Genomic DNA, 26,314 nt, shown 5'->3' on the forward strand with positions numbered 1-26,314 from the left:
AACTCAAGAGTTATTGAAACAATTTTGAACGCTAAAGTAATATCATCTTATTAGTAGCCCTGACTGGTGACACTGAGGTTTATTTTAGACATATTCTAAGTTAATTATTATATATACACTTACTTAATGAGAACAATATCTTAGTTATGAAGTTTTACTTAAAAATGAGTGGCACCTTGTGAACACATGTAGCATATATAATTTTCTCCTCTACAAAAAACATTTTTTTCTATCAGTGAAGCATTGTTAACATGAGCTAGTTGTTGAGACATGCAAAAAGCCTCAGGAGATCAGGATGGATGTTGTAATTGTATTTGTTGAAACAGAATTCAACTTGTAAATATAATTACCCTTGGCTGTTCAAGTGATCACTTTTCATTTAGATTCCAGTCTGGTCCTTAGAACTTGAAAGTGAGATGAAGAGTCAGGGAGAGGGTTTGAACATTGAGAGGCCATAACAAAGAATGAAAAGGTCTGGGCTTGGTTAGTACAGATCGCAGAAGGGTATAGAACATTTAAAATTAGCCTTCAGATCTATTAAGGGATATTGCTCATAAAATGAGAGCCAGCTGCACTCCATCTTTTATGATGAAAACCCCAAATCAAGTGGGCTTATACTTTTGCATCTGGGAATCAGATTAGCCAAAAAGAACTCTCTCCTGGGAGGTGGTTAAATACTGCAGTTGAATATTTAGATAAGGTTTGAGATCTCACCCTCTGGAGAGAGTGGCTTAAATTTAACTCTGGGTCTCCGTATATTCTTAGTTAACTGCCAAATAACAGAGACGCACAGGATCCCCCTTCATCTCCCAGCCAACACCATCGCTGCTATCTCCTCGTTAGGGGCATCCATGGCCTGTAAGGGAGCAGCAGGGAGGCAAAGGAGGTCTAGGTGGCAGGCCGGGCCCCGGAGCTTTCTAACTGTCAGCCCCTAGGGGAGTCCTTCCCTCCCTCAGGTAGGAGGGGGAGCAGCTCTCAGTGGATGCACTGATGTCTGGAAGTCATTAAACAAAACTCAGGCTCATTCTCATCTACAAGAGGGTGGTTTCTGTGTGGTCCTGCCTGAAGCCAGTGGTGAGGACTGACTGATTTCTCCAGGTTGGCTCTATGATTTTATGAACGTGAGTGATTTGTAAGCTCTGGGCTATTTTTCTTTTGGTAAATTTTTCCTGGTACTGAGTAAACATCTTCCTTGGGAGGGAAAACAAAGTATTCCGCTCTTCTAAAGTGGTCATGTGCCATACGAGCCTTTAAAAGCATAAGGAGGGTTGGTGCCGAGCTTCCAGTGAAGCGTCTCTTTAGACTTAAGTGCATGAAATAGCTAACTGGCGCCATCTGGAGGGGAAGTGGAGTCTAAACAACAACACAAGTTTAAAAAACATTGACAATGACGTACATGCAAAATTTTATAATATTTATTTTATTTATCTTTATTTTTATTTTATAATTTTAAGACGGAGTCCTGCTCTGTCGCCCAGTTTGGAGTGCAGTGGCGCCATCTCTGCTCACTGCAACCTCCACCTCCCGGGTTCAAGCGAATCTCGTGCCCCAGGCCTCCGTAGCAGCTGGGACCACAAGAATGCGCCACCACGCCCGGCTAATTTAGAACATTTTAAAAAATGAAATTCCGTGCTTCTCTCTTCTCCTCTCTTTTCAGAATCCATCCCGTCTGATCACAAGGGGGCTGGGGCCTCGCGTTCCTATAGAACCTTAACTTCAGATCTGACATCATATCCAGTGGCGGGTGTGAGTCAGTTGTGGAGCTTGACTCCACATGACGCACTCCGTTATCAAATGGCACGATTTGGCATGCCATGTTAATCATATTTGAAATTAACCTCAGAATTACATTGTGTCTCAAAGTGTCATCCACTAATCGTCTTCATCAGAATCAGCTGGGTTTTTTTTGTTTTTTTGACGGAGTCTCGCTCTGTCACCCAGGCTGGAGTGCAGTGGCGCAATCTCGGCTCACTGCAAGCTCCGCCTCCCGGGTTCACGCCGTTCTCCTGCCTCAGCCTCTCCGAGTAGCTGGGACTACAGGCGCCCGCCACCACGCCCGGCTAATTTTTTGTATCTTTAGTAGAGACGGGGTTTCACCGTGTTAGCCAGGATGGTCTCGATCTCCTGACCTCATGATCCGCCCGCCTCGGCCTCCCAGAGTGCTGGGATTACAGGCGTGAGCCACTGCGCCTGGCCAGCTGGGGTAATTTTTAAAACTGCAGGTTTATAGACTTCAGTTCAGGCCCTCTGAATCTGAATTTCTTTCATAGTGCATGGGATCAATTAACTAAATAGAAGTAAATTTTGTTTTTTATTTGATCAAACACAAATATAGTGCTTACTATAGGCCAGGCGCTATTATTAGCACTTCATAAATATTAATGTATTAATGCATTTATTTGGTTTTTCTCAACAACCATAGAAACCTAGGTGTGTTTGTTCTGTTTTGTTTTTTTTGAGACAAGGTCTTGCTCTGTTGCCCAGAGTGGAGTGCAGTGACATGATCACAGATCACTGCAGCCTCGATCTCCCAGGCTCAAGCAATCCTCCCACCACAGCCTCCTGAGTAGCTAGGACTATGGGCATGTGCCACCAGAAAGCTCTACTACATGCATCTGGTCTCTTGACACTTTCCTGGCTAGCTAAGTATTTAGCTAAATATTGAACCCGGAAGGCAGATCAATAAATCTGACTGAGAAAAATGAGTGAATACTGGTGAGGTAAGCAGAGATGCGGGTCAAAGGCAGAGATATATTTTAGAATAGGAGAGACCCAAGCATATGTATAGGTTGAGACAACATGGCAAAAAGAGACAGAGAAAATAAAGTTATAAGAATATGAGGAGATAGAAGGTCAAAGTTGAAGAGAAAATGGCATGTACTCTGGGATAAAACAGAAGAGAAACATTAGTAAATAGCGACATCTCATTCCTTGAATATGGAGGAAAGAAGACAAGAAACTAGGCAAGTGTAGGTCCACGTATAGATCCCGCTACTTGGGGTCATGTCCAGCCTCTGAAGCTCTTAATTGCTCCCCTCCTATCCCAGCTTCTTTCTGACCCATTCTCTGCCTGCAAAAACTTGTGTCCAGTAGCCTTACAACTGTGGGAGTGTCACACCATTGATTGGCATATGGCAATGAACACCCCTAACTTTGGTAACTTCGGTAACTTCGTTCTAAAGAAGTAGCACTCAAAAAAGTCAAAGTAACATCTTTACTGATTTGTACTTATATTTCTAATTTGTACTTGCAGTGAGCGGGTGAGAACAACTTGAAAAAAAATGAAATCCAAGTTCTCAGAGTCTTCCAAAATTGCTCCACAACGCTCGGCTATGGCGGAGGCTGTTTATTTTTTGAATCTGATAATGTTCTGCTTAATCTTCTAAAGTATTTGTATTGAGAGTGTTGGTCCAGGAGATCAGATCTTCCACTTCCTCTTCCCTGGGCTCATCTGTGTCATTTTCACATAATGAAGTGTCACTCTTCCACCCCTCCTCTTCTGTTTCATAAATGTCTGTGATGCTATTTATTGCAGTTGGTGACTCAAGAAAAATTTCATCTGTGGTGGGAATTATAAAAAATAGAAATTTAATGAACATAACAAGAAAAACAATGAAAAGAGAAGTGTTCCTGCATTTGAAGGACAATGCCAAAGACCATATGAATGAATGTGAGCAACCTTTTTCACACTTTCTAAACTTCATGTTTTATCAGCAACTTTATTTGTCAAAAATCATTCTTTCCATCTTGCTCAATCTTTTGATGCTTTGTTAGTTCATTCATTTAGCATATATATTTACTGGGTCTCTGCTAAGGGCCAGTTGATGCTCAAGGGAAAAGCTGCTTTGGGAGCACAGGGAGGGAATCACTATGTCTAAGTGAAAACAGACGCGGACTTTGAAACAAGAAGACCAGTTTGTTAGACAGAGAAGGGAGGTCAGAACACGTTAGATGGAAGAAATAGCACATATCATATAAGCACAAAGGTATGAGAGGACTTGACAGGGTTAGGGGTGATCAGAATGGATTCTCCCGCACTTCCACTGTGCCAGGTGCAGTGCGAAGCAGTCGACAGCTATAATATTATTTAACTCAGACACAACCCTTGTGACGGGCAGGTATTATTATTCTTATTTTACAGATGAGGAAACTGAGGCTGAGCGACCTATAGTAGTAACTTGACCAAAGATATCCAGCTAATAACAAGACTCGAACAAGATCTGTCTATCCAAAAGAAAGTTTCGTGGAGCTGGAAGAGAGGCTGAAGCCAGATCAGGAAAGCCTCATATGTCATGCAAAGGACTTTCATCTTTATCTTATAGGCCTTGTAAACAGGGAAATAAACTGATTATACTCTTCAAAAGGAGAATATAGCTATAATGTCTATATTTCTGGATCTGTATTTCCACACAGCATGGGGACCTTGCTTTCTGGAGATGAACTCTAGCTGGTACTATTTATGTTCTGTTAACTCTAAAATCTCACTGCATTCTCTTCCCTTTTTCCTAGTTGTCACCGGATTCACTGCCAATTATGGGTTCCAGGACAAATTTTGTTTGCCTCATATGTTTATTTCCCTCACTTACATATGAAATAAACCCTGCAATATTTGTTGTCTTCTAATGTTACTGACATGGGCTACAAGTGACCTGTTTTCCTTCTGTCTGGTTTATACAAAGATACACAGACAGACCGGGCATGGTGGCTTACACCTGTAATCCCAGCATTTTGGGAAGCCAAGGCAGGTAGATCACTTGAGGTCAGGGGTTGGAGACCAGCCTGCCCAACATGGTGAAACCCTGTCTCTACTAAAATACAAAAATTAGCTGGATGTGGTGGCAGGAGCCTGTAATCTCAGCTGCTCTGGAGGCTGAGGCAGGAGACTCGCTTGAACCCGGAAGGCAGAGGTTGCAGTGAGCTGAGATTGACCCACTGCACTCCAGCCTGGGTGACAGAGTGAGACTCCATCTCAAAACAAAACAAAGAGAGAAAGATACACAGAGAGATTTGAGTTTACACAGTCACCATTATTCTATGGTTATCCTGAGGCCCACAGTGATTTTTAATTTTTTGTACTTTCGATACTAATATTTGGTTGTAATTAATTTAAAACTAAATTCTGTCTGTGCCTTGAGAAAAGCGTCTACTTTATTTTCCATGAACATATATTAATGGACTAACTCCAGTTCTTTCTAGCCATGTTTGGGCCTTTCTGACTCCACATGCTTTTGATTACAAGAAATATAAAGCCAAGTCAACCCAGTTTAAACAATAGGAGAGTGTTTTATCTCACATAAGAGAAAAGCCAGAGTGGAGAGCAGGATTGAAGGTTGCAGTGACTCCACAATGTCACGAAGGACACAGTTCTTCTTACTGCTTGCTTTGCTAACTGAGGTGTTGTCTTCATCTTCAGGTGCATAGCATGAGAGCTACGGCCATTCTAGTAACCACACTGGACACAGCAACATGCAGAGGAAAAAGTGGTCTTCTCACCAAGATCTCATTTTTAAGAGTGGACGGGAAAACCATCCCCTGAAGCACCCAGCATATTTCCCCTCAAGCGGGATCCTGTCACATGCCATTTCTTTTATTTTAATTTAATTTAATTTTTTTTTTTTTTTTGAGGCAGGGTTTCACTCCCGTTGTCCAGGCTGGAGTGCGGTGGCGTGCTCTCAGATCACTGCAACCTCTGTCTCCTGGGATCAAGTGATCCTCCCACTTCAGCCTCCCAAGTAACTGGGACTACAGGCGTTCACCACCATGCCCAGCTAATTTTTTTTTAGTAGGGATGGGGTTTTACCGTGTTGGCCAGGCTGGTCACAAACTCCTGACCTCAGGTGATCCGCCCACCTTGGCCTCCCAAAGTGTTGGGATTACAGGCGTGAGCCACTGCGCCCCACCCCATTTCTAAACTAGTTACTGGGAAGGGAAATGGGATCACCATGATTGGCTGACGTGGGTTGCTGGCGTGGAATGAAAGTTGGGAATCAACCACCTTGACTATTTGTCCTCTTAGTTCCTGCCCTGTTAAAAACTCCTAGGAAGCATAAAAAGAAACCTGGCGAGATCAGCAGACTATAATGCAAAATGAATATAGAAATGTTTCTTTAGAACATAAAAAAATATATTATTTTGAATTTCTCTCCTCCAGGAAATCTTAAGCATTATAAATCCCTCTGAGACATCTTGGATTTGGTGGTTGGAATCAGTAATAAAGGTGGGGATTTTGTTACTATGTTAACAAAATAAGTTATGGAAGCACAAATTCTAACTGCCCTATATTTTCCATGCCTTTCTTGGGTTGGATCATGGAAACTCTGCCTCTGATAATTTATTTTTAATCTGAAAATAGTTTAGCTAATAAAGATATTAAAATCTGTGCTGACTGATGGGCTCTGATGATGGCCAAATGGTTTATTTCTATTCAGTCCTGTTTTCAGCCTGGGTTCAGTTAGGAAAACAGAGCCACTACAAGTAATACAAGAGTGAGAGTCTAACACAGGAATGTGGATTATGCAGCTGTGGGAGGACTCAGGGGAGTGAAGATCTGGAAGCTACAGCTGGAGAATTGAAAAAACTGTCATGACCCACTTTAGCCTGATGCACTGACATGAGTGGGAAACCAGGAGCTCATGGAGTACAAGAAGCTGCACACATTTAGCCACCCAAAGTGGGACAAAAACGATGAGTTCATGGGGATATTTGTGCAGCCACCATGTCTGTGAAGTGAGGCTGTGGAGAGTTGTGTGAAAATGCCATATCTGAGGAACCCGCCATGCCTGATATGAACAACTTCCCAAGCATAATCGCCTCGACTTCCTTCTCACCTGCCAAATCTCTGGTGAGTTTCTCCCACTGGCAAACTATGACATGCCATCGTTCTCTGCAAAAGAGGGACACACAGTTCTTTCCTTTTCTGAGTCATACTTCCCTTTGATATCCTATGTAAGTTCACTCTCGCTACATAATAACTCTCTTGCTACATAATAAACCACAAAATCTTAGTGACATACAGCAGTAAGTATTTGTTTTGGTCACATGTCAGCAGGTCAATAGGTGGTTGGCTTCTTTGGCTGGGGAATGGCCGGGAAACGTGGGTGGGCAAGCTCAGATCTATGCCTTGAATCTTTCTCTGTGATCAGAGGGCCAGTCCAGGCACGCTCTTGTGATGATGGCAGAAGAGAAAAAGAGCAAGCCAAATCATGCAAACCCTTTCCAAACCCTGGGGGCACACTGCACCCACTAATATTCCACTGATGAAAACAGGTCACAGGGAAAAGCTCGAAGTCAAGGCACAAGGAAATACATTTTGTTCATGTAGGTGGAGCAGGAATGAATATTTCTGAACAATAATCAAATTTACCACAGCCTCTCAGGTATAGTTTCTTCCAGAGTGGACAGAAAGAAGAGTCTATTCCACGATTAAAGAGATCAAGGCTCAGCACTGGAGAGCTAACCAGTTTCTGGACATTAAACTTAAAATGCTATCTCTTCCAGCTTGCCTTTTTCCCACTTATCATGGATTTGCACCTTTTTTTCCCCCAAATCACAAGGCAGATAAAAACATGACAATTTTACTTCATCCTACTATTGACTTACTCATTGATAGCTACTGTGTGCCAACCACTGTGCTGTGGAAGACTGGGAGGTGAGCAGTCCCTTCCCTCAAGAATCTCACTCTTTTTCAAAGGAGACAGGCAGTAGAGAGAGTGATAACACAGTATGTGTGCCGGACAGACTCCAAGATGGCCCCCAGAATCCCTGCATCCTGGTATTTACACCTTAGTGTAAACTCCTCCCTTCTGAGTGTGGATAGGACCCGCGACTTCTAACCAATAAAACAGGATGCAAGTGATAATGTCTCACTCGCATGATTATGCTACATCACATACGACTCCATCTTGCTATCAGACTTGCGCTAAAGACTCTTGCTGGATAAAGTAGGAGGCCAGGCTGGGAGAGCGCACATGGCAAGGAGCTGTGTGCAGCCCTCAGCAGCTGAGGGAGGCCTCCAGCATATACTCAGCCAGAAGCCAGGGCCCTCACTCCTAAAGACAGAAGAAAATGAATTCTGTTGACAACCTCGCTGGGCTGGGAAGCAGATTCCTCCCCCATTCAACCCACTAGGATGAGAATGCAGCCCAGCCAAAGCCTTGATTGCAGCTTTCTGAGACCTTAAGCAGAGGATTCAGCTAAGCCGTGCCTGTACTCCAGGCCCACAGAAACAGTAAAACAGTAACATAATAAATGTATGTTGTTTTCAACCATTCAATGTGTGCTAATTTGTGACACAGCAATAGAAAACAAATACAGCATGATACGGCTATGGTAGAAGTGCTATGATAACCCACAAAGAAAGTTTCCTAAAAAAGGTAATACCCGAACTGAATCTCAAAGGATGGATAGGCATTAGAAAGTAAAGAAGGGGAGAGAAGAGCATTTAGAGTAGGGGTATGAGAAACATGGTGTACTGCTCAAATTTTTTTATGAAATGAGGTAGGGAACAAACAATCATGACCCACTAGCTTAGTGTAGCATTTAGGTTGTGAAGGGGAGAGGGAGGGAATGTCACTGCAAAGACAGAGACAAGTATTAGAGCATTAAGGATTTTCTGTGTCAAACAGTCTAAATTTTATCCTGAAGGAAAATGGGAAACAAAGTATTTTAGACCTGGTAAAAACATAAGCAGAGCTGAGCTATAGAGACATAGCTTTGTCACCAGTCTGACAAAGCACAGACAGAAATTACTGTAATCACATCAACTTAACCAAGTGATCTCTTCCACTGGTGAAGATGGTGGGGATGTTGAAAGACAGAGGTTGCAGAGAGGAGTAGGGAAATCATGGAGAAAGCAAAGAGCAAGGCTGGAGATGGCAACATTTCCTACCTCACAGGTACCCTGAAATCTGGAAGAAGGCAGAGTTGAATGGAGAAGGCTGAGGCTGATAATACAGAGGAGGAAATCTGCGTGGCACACCAAACAGTTAGGAGGGAGAGAGGTGGATACTGAGCAGGGAAAAGAAACTTGGAGATATGGGGGCAGGGCCCTTGGAGAATCACTGAATAAAGGTGATTGCCTGTGCCTGGCATTTATATGCTGTTATGTTTAGTGGCCAGGTGACAGGAAAAAACAGCAACTACTTTTTTTTGTACTTTTCCGTTCACAAAGAAATTGTCTATACATGGAGTCACTTAGTCATAAGAATCCTGTGAGTAAGGGCAGAATTTTAGCAACTAGGATTTGTTGAACATCTTCCACATACACAGTACTAGCTGAGGATGAAAAAAACTAAGTTCAGAGGTTGAGTGACCTTTCCATAATAGCACAGAACTGGAATCTGAACCTAAGTTCTCTATCCCCAAATGTCATGCTTTCCCCTCTATACCAGCTGACTTCCATGGTAAGTTACCAGCTCTCCCTGCTGAAGACTCACTCTCAACCTATCCCAACAAGTAAACGGTAATTATTAAAAGAGCACGAAAAACAACTCAGCATTGTCTTTCTTTTCAGCCATATTGCATATATCTTTGAATATACAATGAGTTTCAGGGATCAGTTTATTCGTGCTCTGTGTGTTTTGGCTGCTTTTTCATATTTTGAAACTTAGCCTTAAAATTTCAAATTGTATATCAACCTATTAAAGGGTAGTAAGCTTGAAAATATAAGTAACTCAATTCTGTCAAAGTTCCAATTCCTATGTGAGTAATTTACCAAATTAATTTGGAAAGTCAGAAAAAGTTAAAGCAACCTTAAAAGGAGAACACAAGGATTAGCCCTCATATATTCCAACTTATTTAAATGGAAAAAAGTTTAAAGTTATGCATATTATGCATAATATGTTAGTTATAAAAGCAAAACAAATAGAGTGAGTCGATTTACTTAGAGTTGGGCAGAGCTTAATTTCTTCCATTGAGTGATTGACTTCATGAGGCATTCTATTTTTTCTAGCAAGCCAACACTTGATAACAGAATACCTAGAAAGAGAGAAAGAAAAATTAACTAAATTCCCAAATGAATTTTGGTAAAGGTATATTTACTTCTGAGAAAAATAAGTGAAACAAATGAAATGAAACATAAAAGTAGAACAATAGGCTTTGAATATGGAACCATTCTGAGTGTTGACTAATTTAATGGTAAAGTAAAATTATTTCAATATGTGCTTTACAACAGAAGTTGGGAAAGCAAATGAATATGACATAAGTTTACTATTGTAAAAGTAATAAAAACCTCATGTGGTATAGCAAGGTATATTAGTTTCCTTGGGCCACCTTAACAAATGACCACAAACTTGATGACTTAAAATAATAGAAATGTATTCTCTCATAGTTCTGGAGGCTAGATGTTGGGGATCAAGGTGGCAGCAGGGCCTCCCTCCCTCAGAAAGCCCTAGGGAAGAATCTTCTATTGCCTCTTCCCAGCTTCTGCTGGCTGTTAGCAATCCTTTACGTTGTATGGCTTATAGCTGCATCACTCCAGTCTCTGCCTGCAATGTCACATGACCTTTTCCATGTGGGTCTCTGTAGTTCTGCTCCTCTTATAAGGACAACAGTCATTGGACTCAGGGTCCACCTAAATCTAGTATAGCCTCATCTTAACTAATTACTATTTATATCTGCAAAGACCCTATTTTGAAATAAAGTCATATGCTGAGGTTCTGGGGGGACAGGTGTTTGTTTTGTGGGGACATGATTCAACCCACTACACAAGGGAGAAATTCTATCAGAAAAATTAATGACTCATCCTGGATAAAACAACAGGCTTATGAGAGACATCAATGAGCCCAAGTCAAGCTATTAGAGCATTTCCTTGGAGAAAGAGTTTACATATGGAAATGAAAAATTTTACAAAATTATTTTGGGGGACGACTACTTTTTGGGATACATGATGAAAAGAAAACTTTTGGCAACAAAGTTTTCTTGAAGAAAAGTAAGTGGCATAGAAATGTTTTTGTCAAAAACAAGAAATGGGGAAAGGATTCCCTATTTAATAAATGGTGCTGGGAAAACTGGCTAGCCATATGTAGAAAGTTGAAACTGGATCCCTTCCTTACATCTTATACAAAAATTAATTTGAGATGAATTAAAGACTTAAATGTTAGACCTAAAACCATAAAAACCCTAGAAGAAAACCTAGGCAATACCATTCCAGACATAGGCATGGGCAAGGACTTCATGACTAAAACACCAAAAGCAATGGCAACAAAAGCCAAAATTGACAAATGGGATCTAATTAAACTAAAGAGCTTCTGCACAGCAAAAGAAACTATCATCACAGTGAATAGGCAACCTACAGAATGGGAGAAAATTTTTGCAACCTACCCTTCTGACAAAGGGGTAATATCCAGAATCTACAAAGAACTTAAACAAATTTACAAGAAAAAAACAAACAACCCCATCAAAAAGTGGGCAAAGCATATGAACAGACACTTCTCAAAAGAAGACATTTATGCAGCCAACAGACACATGAAAAAATGCTCATCATCACTGGCCATCAGAGAAATGCAAATCAAAACCACAATGAGATACCATCTCACACCAGTTAGAATGGCAATCATTAAAAAGTCAGGAAACAACAGATGTTGGAGAGGATGTGGGGAAATAGAAACGCTTTTACACTGTTGGTGGGAGTGTAAACTAGTTCAACCATTGTGGAAGACAGTGTGGCGATTCCTCAAGGATCTAGAACTAGAAATACCATTTGACCCAGCCCTCCCATTACTGGGTATATACTCAAAGGATTATAAATCATGCTACTATAAAGACACATGTACACGTATGTTTATTGTGGCACTATTCACAATAGCAAAGACTTGGAACCAACCCAAATGTCCATCAATGATAGACTAGATTAAGAAAATGTGGCACATATATACCATGGAATACTATGCAACCATAAAAAAGGATGAGTTCATGTCCTTTGCAGGGACATGGATAAATCTGGAAACCATCATTCTGAGCAAACTATCACAAGGACAGAAAACCAAACACCGCATGTTTTCACTCATAAGTGGGAGCTGAACAATGAGAACACATGGACACAGGAAAGGGAACATCACACACTGGGGCCTGTCGGGGGTGGGGGGGTGGGGGAAAGGGGAGGGATAGCATTAAGAGATGATTTACATTTCTCCAATGATCAATCAAGTTGAACTTTTTTTCATGTTTGTTGGCCCCATGTACATCTTCTTTTGAGAAGCTTCTGTTCATGTCCTTTGCCCATTTTTTAATGTTTTTTTTTCTTGTAAATTTGTTTAAGTTCCTTGTAGATGCTGGATAGATGTCAGATGGATAGATGGCAAAATTTTTCTCCCTTTCTTTAGGTTGTCTGTTCACTCTGATGATAGTTTATTTTGCTATGCAGAGGCTCTTTAATTAGATCCCATTTGTCAATTTTTGTTTTTGTTGCAATTGCTTTTGGCATTTTCATCATGAAATCTTTGCCCATGCCTATGTCCTGAATGGTATTGCCTAGATTTTCATCTAGGGTTTTTATAGTTTTGAGTTTTACATTTAAGTCTCTAATCCATCTTGAGTTAATTTTTGTGTAAGGTGGAAGGAAGGGGTCCACTTTCAATTTTCTGCATATGGCTAGCCAGTTTTCCCAGCACCATTTATTAAATAGGGAATCCTTTCCCCATTGCTTGTTTTTTGTCAGGTTTGTTGAAGATCAGACAGTTGTAGGTGTGTGGTCTTATTTCTGAGTTCTCTATTCTGTTCCATTGGTCTATGTCTCTGTTCTTTTAGTAGTATCATGCTGTTTTGGTTACAGTAGCCTTGCAGTGTAGTTTGAAGTTGGGTAGCATGAGGCCTCCAGCTTTGTTCTTTTTGCTTAGGATTGTCTTGGCTACTTGGGTTCTTTTTTGGTCCATACAAATTTTAAAATAGTTTCTTCTAATTCTGTGAAGAATGTCAATGGTAGTTTAATGGGAATAGCATTGAATCTATAAATCACTTTGGGCAGTATGGCCATTTTTCACAGTATTGATTCTGTCCATCCATGAGCATGGAATGTTTTTCCATTTGTTTGTGTCCTCTGATTTTTTTGAGCAGTAGTTTGTGGTTCTCTGTGAAGAGGTCCTTCACTTCCCTCGTTAGCTGTATTCCTAGGTATTTTATTCTTTTTGTAGCAATTGTGAATGGGAGTTCATTCATGATTTGGCACTCTGCTTGCCTGTTGATTGGTGTATAGGAATAATAGCAATTTTTGCACATTGATTTTGTATCCTGAGACTTTGCTGAAGTTGCTCATCAGCTTAAGAAGCTTTTGGGCTGAGACGATGGGGTTTTCTAGACATAGGATCATGTCATCGGCAAACAAAGATGATTTGAAGATAACTTCCTTTCTTCCTATTTGAATACCCTTTATTTCTTTCTCTTGCCTAATTGCCCTGGCCAGAACGTCCAATACTATGTTGAAAAGGAGTGGTGAGAGAGGGCATCCTTGTCTTGTGATGGTTTTCAAGGGGAATGCTTCCAGCTTTTGCTTATTCAGTAGTTCTATTTATGTGATAAATCACATTTATTGATCTGTGTATGTTGAGCCAACCTTGCATCCTAAGGATGAAGCCAACTGGATCATGGTGGGTAAGTTTTTTGATGTGCTGCTAGATTCAGTTGGCCAGTATTTTATTGAGGATTTTTGCGTCAATGTTCATCAGGGATATTGGCCTGAAGTTTTCTTGTTTCTTGTTGTATCTCTGCCAGGTTTTGGTATCAGGATGATGCTGACCTCATAAAATGAGTTAAGGAGGAGTCTCTTCTTTTCCATTTCTTTTGGAATAGTTTCAGTAGAAATGGTACCAGCTCTTCTCTGTACCTCTAGTAGAATTCAGCTGTGAACCTGTCTGGTTCTGAGGTTTTTTTTTTGGTTGGTAGGCTATTATTGCCTCAATTTCAGAACTCATTATTGGTCAATTCAGGGATTCGATTTCTTCCCGGTTCAGTCTTGGGAAGGTGTGTGTGTCCAGAAATTTATCCATTTCTTCTAGATTTTCCAGTTTATGTGCATAGAGGTGTTTATAGTATTCTCTGGTGGTTGTTTGTATTTCTGTGGGGTCAGTGGTGATATCTCCCTTATCATTTCTGACTGTGTTTATTTGATTCTTGTCTCTTTTCTCCTTTATTAGTCTAGCTAGTGGTCTATTTTATTAATTTTTTTTCAAAAACACAGCTCCTGAATTTGTTGATTTTATTAAGGGATTTTTGTGTCTCTATCTCATTCAGTTCCACTCTGATCTTGGTGATTTCTTGTCTTCTATTAGCTTTGGGGTTTGTTTGCTCTTGGTTCTCTAGTTCTTTTAGTTGTGATTAGATTGTTAACTTGAGATCTTTCTAGCTTTTTGATGTGGGCATTTAGTGCTATAAATTTCCCTCTCAACACCACTTTAGCTATATCCCAGAGACTCTGGTACATCATCTCTTGGTTCTTATTTCTTTCAAGTAATTTCTTGATTTCTCCCTTAATTTCATTATTTACCCAGGAGTCATTCAAGAGCACGTTGTTCAATTTCAGGAGCAGGTTGTTCAATTTCCATTTAGTTGTGTGGTTTTGAGTGAATTTCTTAATCTTGAGTTCTAATTTGATTGTGCTGTGGTCTGAGAGTCTGTTATGACTTCAGTTCTTTTGCATTTGCTGAGTGTTTTACTTCCGATTATGCGATGAATTTTAGAGTAAGTGCTGTATGGCAATGAGAACAATGTATATTTTCTTGTTTTTGGGTGGAGAGTTGTGTAGATATCTATTAGGTCCACCTGACCCAGAGCTGAATTCGGGTATTGAATATCTTTGTCTTTTTTCTGTCTTGATGATATGTCTAATATTCCCAGTGGGGTGTTAAAGTCTCCCACTATTACTGTGTGAGAGTCTAAGTCTCTTTGTAGGCCTCTAAGAACTTGCTTTATGAATCTGGGTGCTCCTGTGCTGGGTGCATATATATTTAGGATAGTTAGCTCTTGTTGTCAAATTGAACCCTTTACCATTGTGTAATGCCCTTCTTTGTCCTTTGATCTTTGTTGGTTTAAAGTCTGTTTTCAGAAACTAGGATTGCAACCATTGCCTTTTTCTGTTTTCCATTTGCTTGGTAAGTTTTCCTCCATCCCTTTATTTTGAGCCTATGTGTATCTGTGCATGTGAGATGGGTCTCTTGAATAGAGCATACCGATGGGTCTTGGCTCTTTATTCAGCTTGCCACTCTATGTCTTCTATTTGGGGCGTTTAGCATATTTGCATTTAAGATTAGTATTGTTATGTGTGATTTTGACCCTGTCATCACGATGCTAGCTGGTTATTTTGCAGACTTGTTTATGTGGTTGCTTCATAGTGTCACTGGTCTGTGTACTTCAGTATGTTTTTGTAGTGGCTGGTAATGATTTTTCCTTTCCATATTTAGTGCTTCCTTCAGGAGTTCTTGCAAGGCAGGCCTGGTGGTGATGAATTCCCTCAGCATTTGCTTGTCTGAAAAGGATCTTGTTTCTCCTTCACTTATAAAGGTTAGTTTAGGCAGATATGAAATTCTAGGTTGGAAATTCTTTTCTTTAAAAATGTTGACTATTGGTCCCCAATCTCTTCCAGTTTGTAGGGTTTCTGCTGAGAGGTCCACTGTTAGTCTGATGGGCTTCCCTACAGGTGCCTTGGCCTTTCTCTCTGTCTTCCCTTAACATTTTTTCCTTCATTTCGACCTCGGAGAATCTGATGATTATGTGTCTTGGGGTTGATCTTCTTGCGGAGTATCTTACTGGGCTTCTCTCGATTTCCTGAATTTGAATATTTGCCTGTCTTGCCAGGTTGGGGAAGTTCTCCTGGATGATATCCTGAAATATGTTTTCCAACTTGGTTCCATTCTCCCCGTCTCTTTCAGTTACCCCAATCAGCTGTAGGTTTGGTGTCCTTACATAATCCCATATATCTCGGAGGTTTTGTTCATTCCTGTTCATTCTTTTTTCTCTATTTTTGTCTGCCTATCTTATTTCAGAAAGATAGTCTTCAAGCTCTGAAATTCTACCCTCCACTTGATCTATTCTGCTATTGATACTTGTGATTGCATTGTGAAGTTCTAAGGTTGTGTTTTTCAGCTCCATCAGGTTGGTTATGTTCCTCTCTAAACTGGATATTCTGGTTATCAGCTTCTGTATTGTTTTATCATGATTCTCAGCTTCTTTGCATTGGTTTACAACCTGTTCCTTTAGCTCAGTGAAGTTTGTTATTACCCACCTTCTGAAGCCTACTTCTGTCAATTCAACCATCTCAGCCTCAGCCCAGTTCTGTACCCTTGCTGGAAAGGTGTTGCAGTCATTTGGAGGAGAAGAGACATGCTGGCTTTTTGAGTTTTCAGCATTTTTGTATTGACTTTTTCTCATGTTTATGGGCTCAATCTACCTTCAATCTTTGAGGTTGCTGACCTTTGAATGAGGTTTTTGTGGGATCTTTGTTGTTGTTGTTGTTGCTTTCTGCTTGTTTGTTTTTCTTTTAACAGGTAGGCCACTGACTGTTAGCAAATGTAGGGCTGCTGTGGTTTGCTGGGGGTCCACTCCAGAACCTAGTTGCCTCTGCTTTTCCTGTACTTGGAAGTATCACCAGTGCAGTCTGCAAAACAGCAAAGATGGCAGCCTGTTCCTTTCTCTGGAAGCTCCATCCTAGAGGGGTACTGACCTATTGCTGGCCCAAACACTCCTGTAGGAGGTGTCTGGAGACCCCTATTGGAAGGTCTCACCCGGTCAGGAGGAACAGGATCAGGGACCCACTTACAGAAGCCATCTGGCTGCTTGTTAGTAGAGAAGATGTGCTGCACTGGGGGGGACCCTTCCTCGTCCAGACCACCTGGCCTCTCCAGAGCCAGCAGGCTGGAACAGCTGAGTCAACTGAACCACAGAGATGGTGGCCACCCCTCCCCTCAGAAGCTCCATCCCAGGGTGAGATCAGAGTTCTGTCCATATAAGCCTGGCTAGAGTGACTGAAGGCCCCCTACAGGAGGTAAGGAAAAGGAATGGACTAGGATCTCACTTAAAGAAGCAGTCGGGGCAGTCTGGCAAAGCAGGTGTGTTGTGTTGGTGGGGAGACCCCCTCCTCGTCTGGAATGCCTGGACTCTCCAGAGCTGGCAGGCTGGAGCGCTGAGTCAAGAGGACTGCAGAAATGGTGACCACCTTTTCCCCCAGGAACTCCCTTCTGTCTTAAGCACACTCAGCCTGTTGCTGCTGGTTGGATGGAGCTCCAAGCTAGTGGGCCCCAACTTATGAGGTGCTGTGAAAGTGGGGCCCTCAGGATAGTGCTGCTTGGCTCTCTGGATTCAGCCCCCTTCCTAGGGGAATGTATGGATGGATCTGGTGCCTCACTGGGGGATTCTAGGACCAGATTATGTAAAATACGTGGGTCTCTGTGTGTGTGCGCGGCTGTTCTGCTGAGATTACACATAGCTCTGTATATTGGACCCGAGGCCCTGGTAGCAAGGGCTCATGAGGGGATCTCCTGATCTGTAAGCTGCAAAGATCCATGGGAGAAGCATGGTTTCCTGGGCAGGGTCACACACTCACTCACTGCCTCCCTTGTCTTGGGGTGGGGATTTTGTTGGCTTCATGCCGCTCCTGGGTGGGCTCTTGCCTCACCCTGCTTTTCTTTGCTCTCCGTGGGTTGAACTGATTGCCTAGTCAGTCCCAATGTGAGAACCTGGATACTTCACTTGGAGGTGCCAAATTCACTCGCTGCTCTGAGTTTTTTTCTTTTGTAAATCAGGAATGGATACTGAATTTCTTTCCATCTATTGAGAGGGTCATATGGTTCTTCTTTCTTATACTAATTTACATTGTTTGAAATTTTCAAATGTTAAACCAAGGTTACATTTCTAGTATAAACTCCATATAGTCATGATGAATTATCATAACTAGTTGTAATTATTTATCATAATTAATCCTGACCAAGTATAGTTTATATCAGGAATGTAACCTTGATTTAACATTCAAAAAAATCTAACACATTTTAAAACTATATTATATATGTTATATATATATTTAGATTAAATATACTAAAATTTTTGCATGTATGTCTGTGAGGCGTATTATCTGTAGTTTTCATATACTGTCTTTGGTTTTGTAATTGAGGTAATGCTGACCCTGTAACATGTGCTGGGAAATGTCTCCGAGTTTGTGTACACTCATGTTTTCCTTAAATGTGTGGGAAAATTCTCCAGTGAAGCCATCTGGGTTTAAAGTTGTCTTCGTGTGAAGGCTTTTAACTATAAATTCCTTTATTAGATAAAGGATTACTCAGGTTATCCATCTCTTTTTAAGTGAGCCTTGGTAGATGTGGCCTTTCAAGAAATTTGTTCATTTCAACTATGTGGTTGGATTTATTGGTCAAAAAAAGTTTTTATTTTACCTTCATTTTAGAGAGATCTTTTCACTGATTATAAAATTCTATGTTTAATAATTTCTTTCAAGCACTTTGAAGTTGTCATTTATTATATTTTGACTTGCGAGGCTTCTGACATGAAGTTTTTGGCTATTCTTATCTTTGCTCCTTTATGTATAACATGTGGGGTTTCTTTTTATCCTTTGCTACTTTTAAGATTTTTCTCTTCATTTCTGAGTTTCAACAATTTGATTATGATGTGCTTTGGTATGGCTTCTTTATATTTCTGTTTCTTGGGATTCATTGAACTTCTTGGTCTGTGAATTTGCAGACTTCATCAAATTTGGAAAATTTTCAGTCATAATTATTTCTTCAAATATTTTTTCTCTCCCCTCCTCTGGAACACCATTTATATGTATCTTCTACCACTTGATATTGTCCCACAGCTCACTGAGGCTCTTTTGTTTCTTTTCAGTTCTTTTTTCTATCTTTTTTTAAAGAGATTACATTGCTATACTTTCAAGTTCATGAGTCATTTCTTCTGCAGTGTCTAACTTGCTGTTCTTCCCATTAAGTATATATATTTTTAAATATTTGATTTATTTTTATCTCTAGATATTCCACTGGTGTATCTTCCATTTCTTTCATCATATTGATGTTTTTCTTTAGATACTTGAGTATATTTTATAAGGTATATAGTAGTTGCTTTAAAGTCTGTATCTGTTAATTCTATCCTCTCTATCACTTATGGATCTATTTGTATTGATTTAATTTCTTTTGGTTATGGGTCATATTTTTCTGTTTATTTGTATGACTGGTGATTTTTTTTTTTTTTTTGAGACAGAGTCTCACTCTGTCTCCCAGGCTGGAGTGCAATGGCATGATCTCAGCTCACTGCAACCTCCGCCTCCCGGGTTCAAGCAATTCCCCTGCTTCAGCCTCCCGAGTAGCTGGGATTACAGGTGCCCACCACTGAGCCTGGCTAATTTTTTTGTATTTTTAGTAGAGACAGGGTTTTGCCATGTTGGCCAGGCTGGTTTCAAACTCCTTACCTCAGGTGATCTGGCCACCCTGTCTTCCCAAAGTGCTGGGATAACTAACAGGCGTGAGCCACTGCACCTGGCCGACCGGTGATTTTTCAATCGGTTGCTGGACATTGTAAATTTTAGGTTATTAGGTGCTAAATTTTGTTATGTTTCTTTAAATCTGATGGTTCTTCATTCTGGCTCACAGTTCAGTTTTTTGTGAAAATCAGTTTGATACCTAATATGGCCCCACTATAAAGCATAGCTCTTCTAAATTTTAGTCAATATCTGTTAAATTATAATGTCTCTCCACTCTAGCTGGCAAGATTTCCAGCTCTTTGTGAGGCTTGTGTAAGTTTAAAAAAAAGTTAGGATTTTATTTTCCTCAGGGCAAATATGACTTTAGAAAACAACATAAGTTGATTTATACCTTTTCTTCCCTATTGACAAATCTTTGTCTTCAAAAAATTATATAAGCAGTATTTCCTTCTTTATTCAACCATTTGCCTTTATATAATTAAAACCACAAACTATAAAAACAAAAATTTTTAATGTCACTAAAAAGTGCAAATCAAATGACTGTGAAGTAAAATGTCATAATAAGTAAAAAAAAAAAAAGTAAAATGAAAAACCCCAATGCTTGTTCATTTTTAAATTTCTCACATAAATTGGGGCACCACAAATTGTAACGTGTTCTTGAAAAGGAGCTTTACATGTCTAAGAAGAAGAATAAAACTTACTGTATCCTTCCATTAGTAAGTTGACTTTTGGTAACATTTTCTAAAGGAACCTTTTGCTTCCTTCTCATTCCTGCCTTCTTCTGATAAAATGCAATCTCATATGACTCTGGGGAATATAGCCCTTCCGCCTCAACCCTGCTCAGACAGACAACCTGAGCAGGACCTAAGCCAACCCATGTATCGTATTTCTCTGGTCACAGGGAAGGGGGCTGAGGGGAGAGAAAGAGGGACAGGAGAGGCAGGAAGGCCGTAGAGGGAGAGCGAATCCCTTAAAATGTGGGAACAGAACACCAAAGAAGTTCTCTTAGGAAAAAAAATCATATGTATTTGTGACTCCTATTAAAACTGTCTTAGTTCATTTAGTGTTGCTACAAATACCTGGGAGTGGGTAATTTATAAGGAAAACAGGTTTATTTAGCTCACGATTCTGCTGGCTGGAAGACTGGGCATCTGGTGAAAGCTGCTTCCACTGACAGCAGAGGTGAAGGGGAGCCGCTGTGTGCAGAGGTCACAGTTGAGAGAGAAGGCAAGAGAGGGAGGAGAAATGCCAAGCTCATTTTATTTTTATTTTTATTTTTTTGTGAGACAGGTCTTGCTCTGTCACCCAGGCTGGAGTGCAGTGGCACAACCATGGCTCACCGCAGCCTCAACCTACTGGGCTCAAATGTTCCTCTCACCTCAGCCTCCCACTTAGCTAGGACCACAGGCATGTGCCACTATGCCTGGCTAATTTTTTAATTTTTTGTAGAGATGAGGTCTCACTATATTGCACAGGCTGGTCTCAAATACTGGCTTCAAGCATTCTTCTTGCCTTGGCCTCCCAAAGTGCTGGGATTACAGGCTTGAGCCTCCATTCCCAGCTGCCAAGCTCTTTGTAACAACTAGCGCTCCCGGGAACTAATGGAGAACTTACTTATCCGCCATACTCCTCCATCCTCTTCCCTGCTCAAGGGAAGGCTTTAGTCTCCTCATAAGGGATCTGCCCCCATGTCCCAAACACCTCCTATTTTCCAACACTGGGACCAAATATCAACATAAGATTTGGGGAACATCTAAACTAGCACCATATATGTTTGTGACTCATATTAAAATTCCTCTTTTTCAGGAGAGAGGAAGGGAGAAGCCCTAAGCCATGGTGTTTATAGTAGGGGTGGTTCCACTGGATTTTGTGCTACAACCGGAAATCCATGGTAACATTTTGAGGCTACATTGGAGAGAGAAATTGATGGAATGAATTATATCCATAAGAGGGGACCAATAAAGAATACTGAATTCATAAAAATCAGCTGAAAGAACGGAGTGTGTTTATTCTAAAAAAGAGATGTAAGAGGAGGTAGGAGAAAGACATGATAACTATCTTCTGAGACTTCAAGGGCAATTTCACAAAGCAGAAATGGCCTTATTTGTGCTGTTTCCAAGGACAAGTGGCAATATTTTCTTTTCTGCCCTAATAGCCTCCTTTGAATCCTGCCTTCCACCAATCCCCAAGGCCATCCCCAGGTCCTCAGTGTCTGACATGATACCTGCTTGATCTAAGGAAAAAAGCGTGACTTGTGGTATCTGGCAGGCCTGCATTTAAATTTCAGCTTTGTTACTAAGTATATAACCTTAGGGAATTTTCTTTAACCTTTTATGCACATCTTCTTTATGAAATGGAGATAATTTCCCAGTTCTGGAATGGTTGACTATCGAAAGGTGTTAGATACAAGCTAGAACTGAAGAGGATTAGAGCTATTTAATGCTTCTTGAATTCCCAAGCTTCCTATCTCTAAAAACATCCAAGCAGAGACTAAATAGTTGCTTGGCAAAAGTCATTTTTTCCTAAAGGATTTTCCTCCCTTTGTTTATAATTTTTCCCACGTCTGTATTTAAAAATACAAGCAGTGTCCATTCTAATGCTAATTCACTTGTTAACCACAAGATGGCAGCCAAGGCTTAATTTTGGGGAATAAAACAAGCTAGCACTCCTTTAAAAATGTATTAAATATATAATTAAGTAAACTTATAAAAAACATGTTTAAATTCAATAACCCTGAAAGGACAGCACAAACATATATTAAAAGAATCTACTCAGCATGAATGTTTTCCACATAAAGGGGATCAAAGATAGGTATACCAAAAAAAAAGATTACTTACCTTTTGTGAGTTAAAACATGCTCACAAAATCAGACACCAAAGAAATGTAGAAAAAATATGTATTAGTCCCTTAATTTAAAAGACAGGACAACTAAGTCCAGAGTATGATTTACAAATATAAGAAAGATTTTTATTGGTATTTGATATTGCACAGATGTTCTTTTTTTACATATAAGAAAAAAAGAACTAACATTGTTTAATAATAGAATTTAATATTGAGAAACAACACAACTTTTTCACAAAAGGTAGACTTGATTGGGCTTGCAATTGGGTAGGCAATATTTTTACACTTACCTGAACAATTTAACTTTTAATAAGTACATATTAGTAGGCAAGTAAGAAACAGTTTAGTTTTAATTTGCAAATAAAATTTATGTTTATCAGTAACCTCAGGAAAACTCGCTAATCTCTGTGCCTCCATTTCTCTCACTGGTAAACTAGAGATAATATCCATCTCCACCTTTACGGAATGTCTGGGGCGTCAGGGGTTGGGGGATGGGTCTTAAGAGCGGTCATCCATTGAAAAGGAAGTTAGCAATCAGGTCTTGGGCTGTCAACAAGGCAAGCAAAGTGGTCTGACTTGGAGTACAGGTTGATTTGTTGTGGCTTTGAAGGAGGCTGATGGGTATTAATGTGGGTTACACTTACATGTGTGACTGTCAACTTCACAGTCTGGCCAACATGAATTAAGAAATGAAGGGAGAATGCCGGGCATACAGGAAGTAGTCAGCCATGTTAGTTCCGGTTCCCTCCATAACTCCTGGGTATAAACAAGAAGCAATATTCTTTTCTAAAGCGACACCGAATGTAAACCACCACCAGAACTGATAAGTTTTATTTAGACAACTTGCTAGCTGCCAAAGCTTAGAATACCGATAAAGATTTTTCTGTTGTCGCAGAAGCAGTCATTAGCTAGAGTATGGCACAAACATAGTTTTATATGTGCATAACCAAGAACACTCGAAAGAACAGCTTTCATTGCTTTCTGATTTTTTGTCTTTTACTATTTCTCTGGAGAACTTAAATGCAAACTACTGATTAGATTACAGATTCATATCCTTTAGCGGAAAGAAAGCACTTTCATGAATACAAAAGACACTCAAGCCAATAGGAAAGAAAAAAGGCTTTAGAAAGGAACACCAAACCAAATAATTGATTAATGAATATTTATGAGCTGCTTATAATGACAATTTTCTATTAATAGTAACAAAGACTTGCCAAATTAGAGATTTTGCATAAAATATTCATGACAGCCATTTACATTTCCAGTTTTCAATCACTGTTTCCAACTACACCTTAGAACTCCCAAAATAGAACCCTAAATCTTTACATTAGAATGAACCTTAAAAGTCTGCAACTAAATTTTATTTTTCTAAAATGAACTGCTTTCACATTTAATCCTAATACTAATTGAAAAAACAGGGTGAGGACGCGTTTTTCAACTAACATTAATTGAGCGCCTACTATTTGCCAGGCACCATGCTAGGTACAGAGAATGCAAAGGGACACAAACATCCTTGTCCTGGTCCCTCTTCATGAACAGATGAATTTCCACATCACACATGCTGAAAGACATGGGAACAGAGGATATGGAGAGAGAGGATGGGGTAACTGTGAATGCCTGAGCTTGTCAGTGACTGTCTCCACAAAAAGACATTCGGGCCAGCTCTTCACACCATCTTTGTGAAGCATTTCACCAGGCAAAAGAAATGATGGAGGCGGAGTAGAGAAGGAAAAAGAACCAGAGGCATATAGGAACTACAATAAATGTGGTTACGATAGGTGTTGTTTTCTAACCTGAGAAAAGACAAATTTTACATGTTTCCAACAGATTGTTTTTATTCTCTGAAAAGTAGGGTGGCATGAACTTTCACCTCCTCCTCTCCCCAGGAACTAAAACTTATTGAATGCCTATGTGTGACACTATATTAATTTTTATTTTATATATATAACATATACATAATATATACTTTATATATAATTTTTATTTATATCTCTTGAATGAAATCATATATCTCTTGAATGAAATCATATATATAAAATAATAAGCATCAAATGCAAAACAACTTAGCAAGATAGGTAAGGTTATCTCCGTTTAACAGATAAAAAAACAAGTTCAGAATGGTTAAGAATTTCTCCAGCATCTGTCTGACTCTGAAGCTCATGCTCTTCCCCCATGCTGCTTCCAAAGAAAGATTTTTCATCTGCAAATTGAATGAGGGCCACAGTAAAGTTTTAAAAGCATGAATAATAGCGAACTTTATGAGTGCTTACCATGCACCAGATACCGTTTGAAGCATTTTACATATATTAATTTATTTAATCCTCACACCTTCCCTGGGAGGTAGGTACACTTATTACTGCCACTTAACAGATAAATCTGAGGCACAAAGAAAATCAGTGACCTTGCTCAAGGTCACAGAGCTGGTAATTGGCAGAGCCAGAATTCAAATCCAGACAGTCTGGCTCCAGTGCCCCTGCGCTTAAGAGCTCCACATTCCCCCTTTTAACTAACCAAATCCTAGCTCTAGACCAGCAGCAAAGACCTTGCTGATCCAAGACAGAAGGTACAAAGTGGTAAAGAGGTCTTAGGTCCCCAAATAATAGTGAGAAAAAAGAATTCAGTGTGGCTTAAGAATAAGGTATTGATTGATGAGGGGAGGGAAGGAAGTAGCAGGAGAGACAGGTTTCTCTTTTTCTTCAATGTTATGCAAATAAAGGGTTCTCAATTTACATTTCCTGTTTTTTTGAAACAGGAAATTTCAGCGTAAAGAAAGCATTTTCGAATATTAAAAACTGAGAGATGCATAATAATATGGCATGCACAATATAGACCAATTACTCATGTGCATAGATCCCCAAACATTTTCTACTTGATTCTCTATGAATTGTCCTCTTTATCATACCCCATGTATTTTGATGAACACAAGACTTTGATAATTATTTGAAGAGAAGTTGAATTTTGCCATTCTTTTTAAAACTGTATTTAAATAGTGGAGTTTTTGACTGATCAACACCAGCGTTTCGAAGCAGCAAATATCATTTGATCTAAATATATTCTAATCAACCACCAGATGGCATAAGGTGTGAGGGTTTTATTCTGACGGGGTCACTATGCACATGATAATTTGACCTGTAACTTTGAAATAATGTATTTGGAAAAATGTTCCAGTACTCAAACAGCTCACAATTATTTTAGCCATATGTAGAAGTGGATGGATAAATTGAAAATGACATGGTTCTACTTTTTCTAAATTTTTGGGTTCTGCGGGATGTTGGCATTGCATAATGAATCAATGATCAAACAAATAAAACAGTTCTGTTAAAGGAAATAAAAAAGGAAGTCACGTCAAAGAAAAATTAACCTTATATTCTAAGTAGGTTTCTTCAACTCTAAAAGAAACTTAAAACATGCCTTCAGGAAAAAACATGCTTATACTGCTTCAAATTTTGCTTGATAAAAACTTTCTACTCCCTGTAATTTATCCTGAAAGCAGGAAAGTATATCAAATGCAAAAGCTTTTCTCTACTTTAGCTTGAAAGAAAGTTGTTACAGAATCAACAGAAGAAAGAAAATCCAACTGAAAAACTCAGTCTGAACTATATGATGTTAAAGGATAGGGAAGTATATTGTAATATATTCAATTTAAAAAAATATATTCAATTCCTCAATTGCTTCACAAATTCAAAATACAGCACGTTATCTTTATTCATCATGTATTTCCATCTAGAAAAGAGGGCACATGGTTAACAGTAAATTGAAGAGCTAAAAATTGAGATAAATGAGATAAATGCAAAAAATAGGATCTTTAATTCCCCTACCTTTATGGTAGCTCACTCACTGAGTACCTTGGAATAAGCACACCAGAACAAATGACTAGCACAACACAGCCAATACCACAGAACTGAAATGGCATCTTTGCTCTAACATGATGAAGCAGAAAAACTGCCTTCAGGGGTCAAGAGACCAAAGATGAGATTAAGGTTCCTTCCTTAATATGGTCTAAGAGTCAATTATTTCTAAAGATATAATAATTTATGTTTGTATTTTACTATATCCTTCCTCATTAGA

At 39.7% G+C, this 26,314-nt stretch overlaps 1 protein-coding gene across 1 annotated transcript in view; it reads right to left on the minus strand.

Annotated features, from left to right (window-relative positions):
• Positions 1-3,213: 3,213 nt before the first annotated feature.
• Positions 3,214-26,314, minus strand: part of UBE2U (ubiquitin conjugating enzyme E2 U) — a 62,883-nt gene continuing 39,782 nt past the window's right edge. Inside the window, exons 7-8 of the mRNA XM_055234209.1 lie at positions 9,881-9,975; positions 3,214-3,559 (exon numbers count right to left, since the gene is read on the minus strand). Coding sequence (XP_055090184.1) covers positions 3,375-3,559; positions 9,881-9,975 — 280 coding nt within the window. The 3' untranslated portion in view covers positions 3,214-3,374. The remainder of the gene's footprint in view (positions 3,560-9,880; positions 9,976-26,314) is intronic.

This window comes from Symphalangus syndactylus, chromosome 19, assembly GCF_028878055.3.
Source record: "Symphalangus syndactylus isolate Jambi chromosome 19, NHGRI_mSymSyn1-v2.1_pri, whole genome shotgun sequence".
Taxonomy (NCBI): domain Eukaryota; kingdom Metazoa; phylum Chordata; class Mammalia; order Primates; family Hylobatidae; genus Symphalangus; species Symphalangus syndactylus.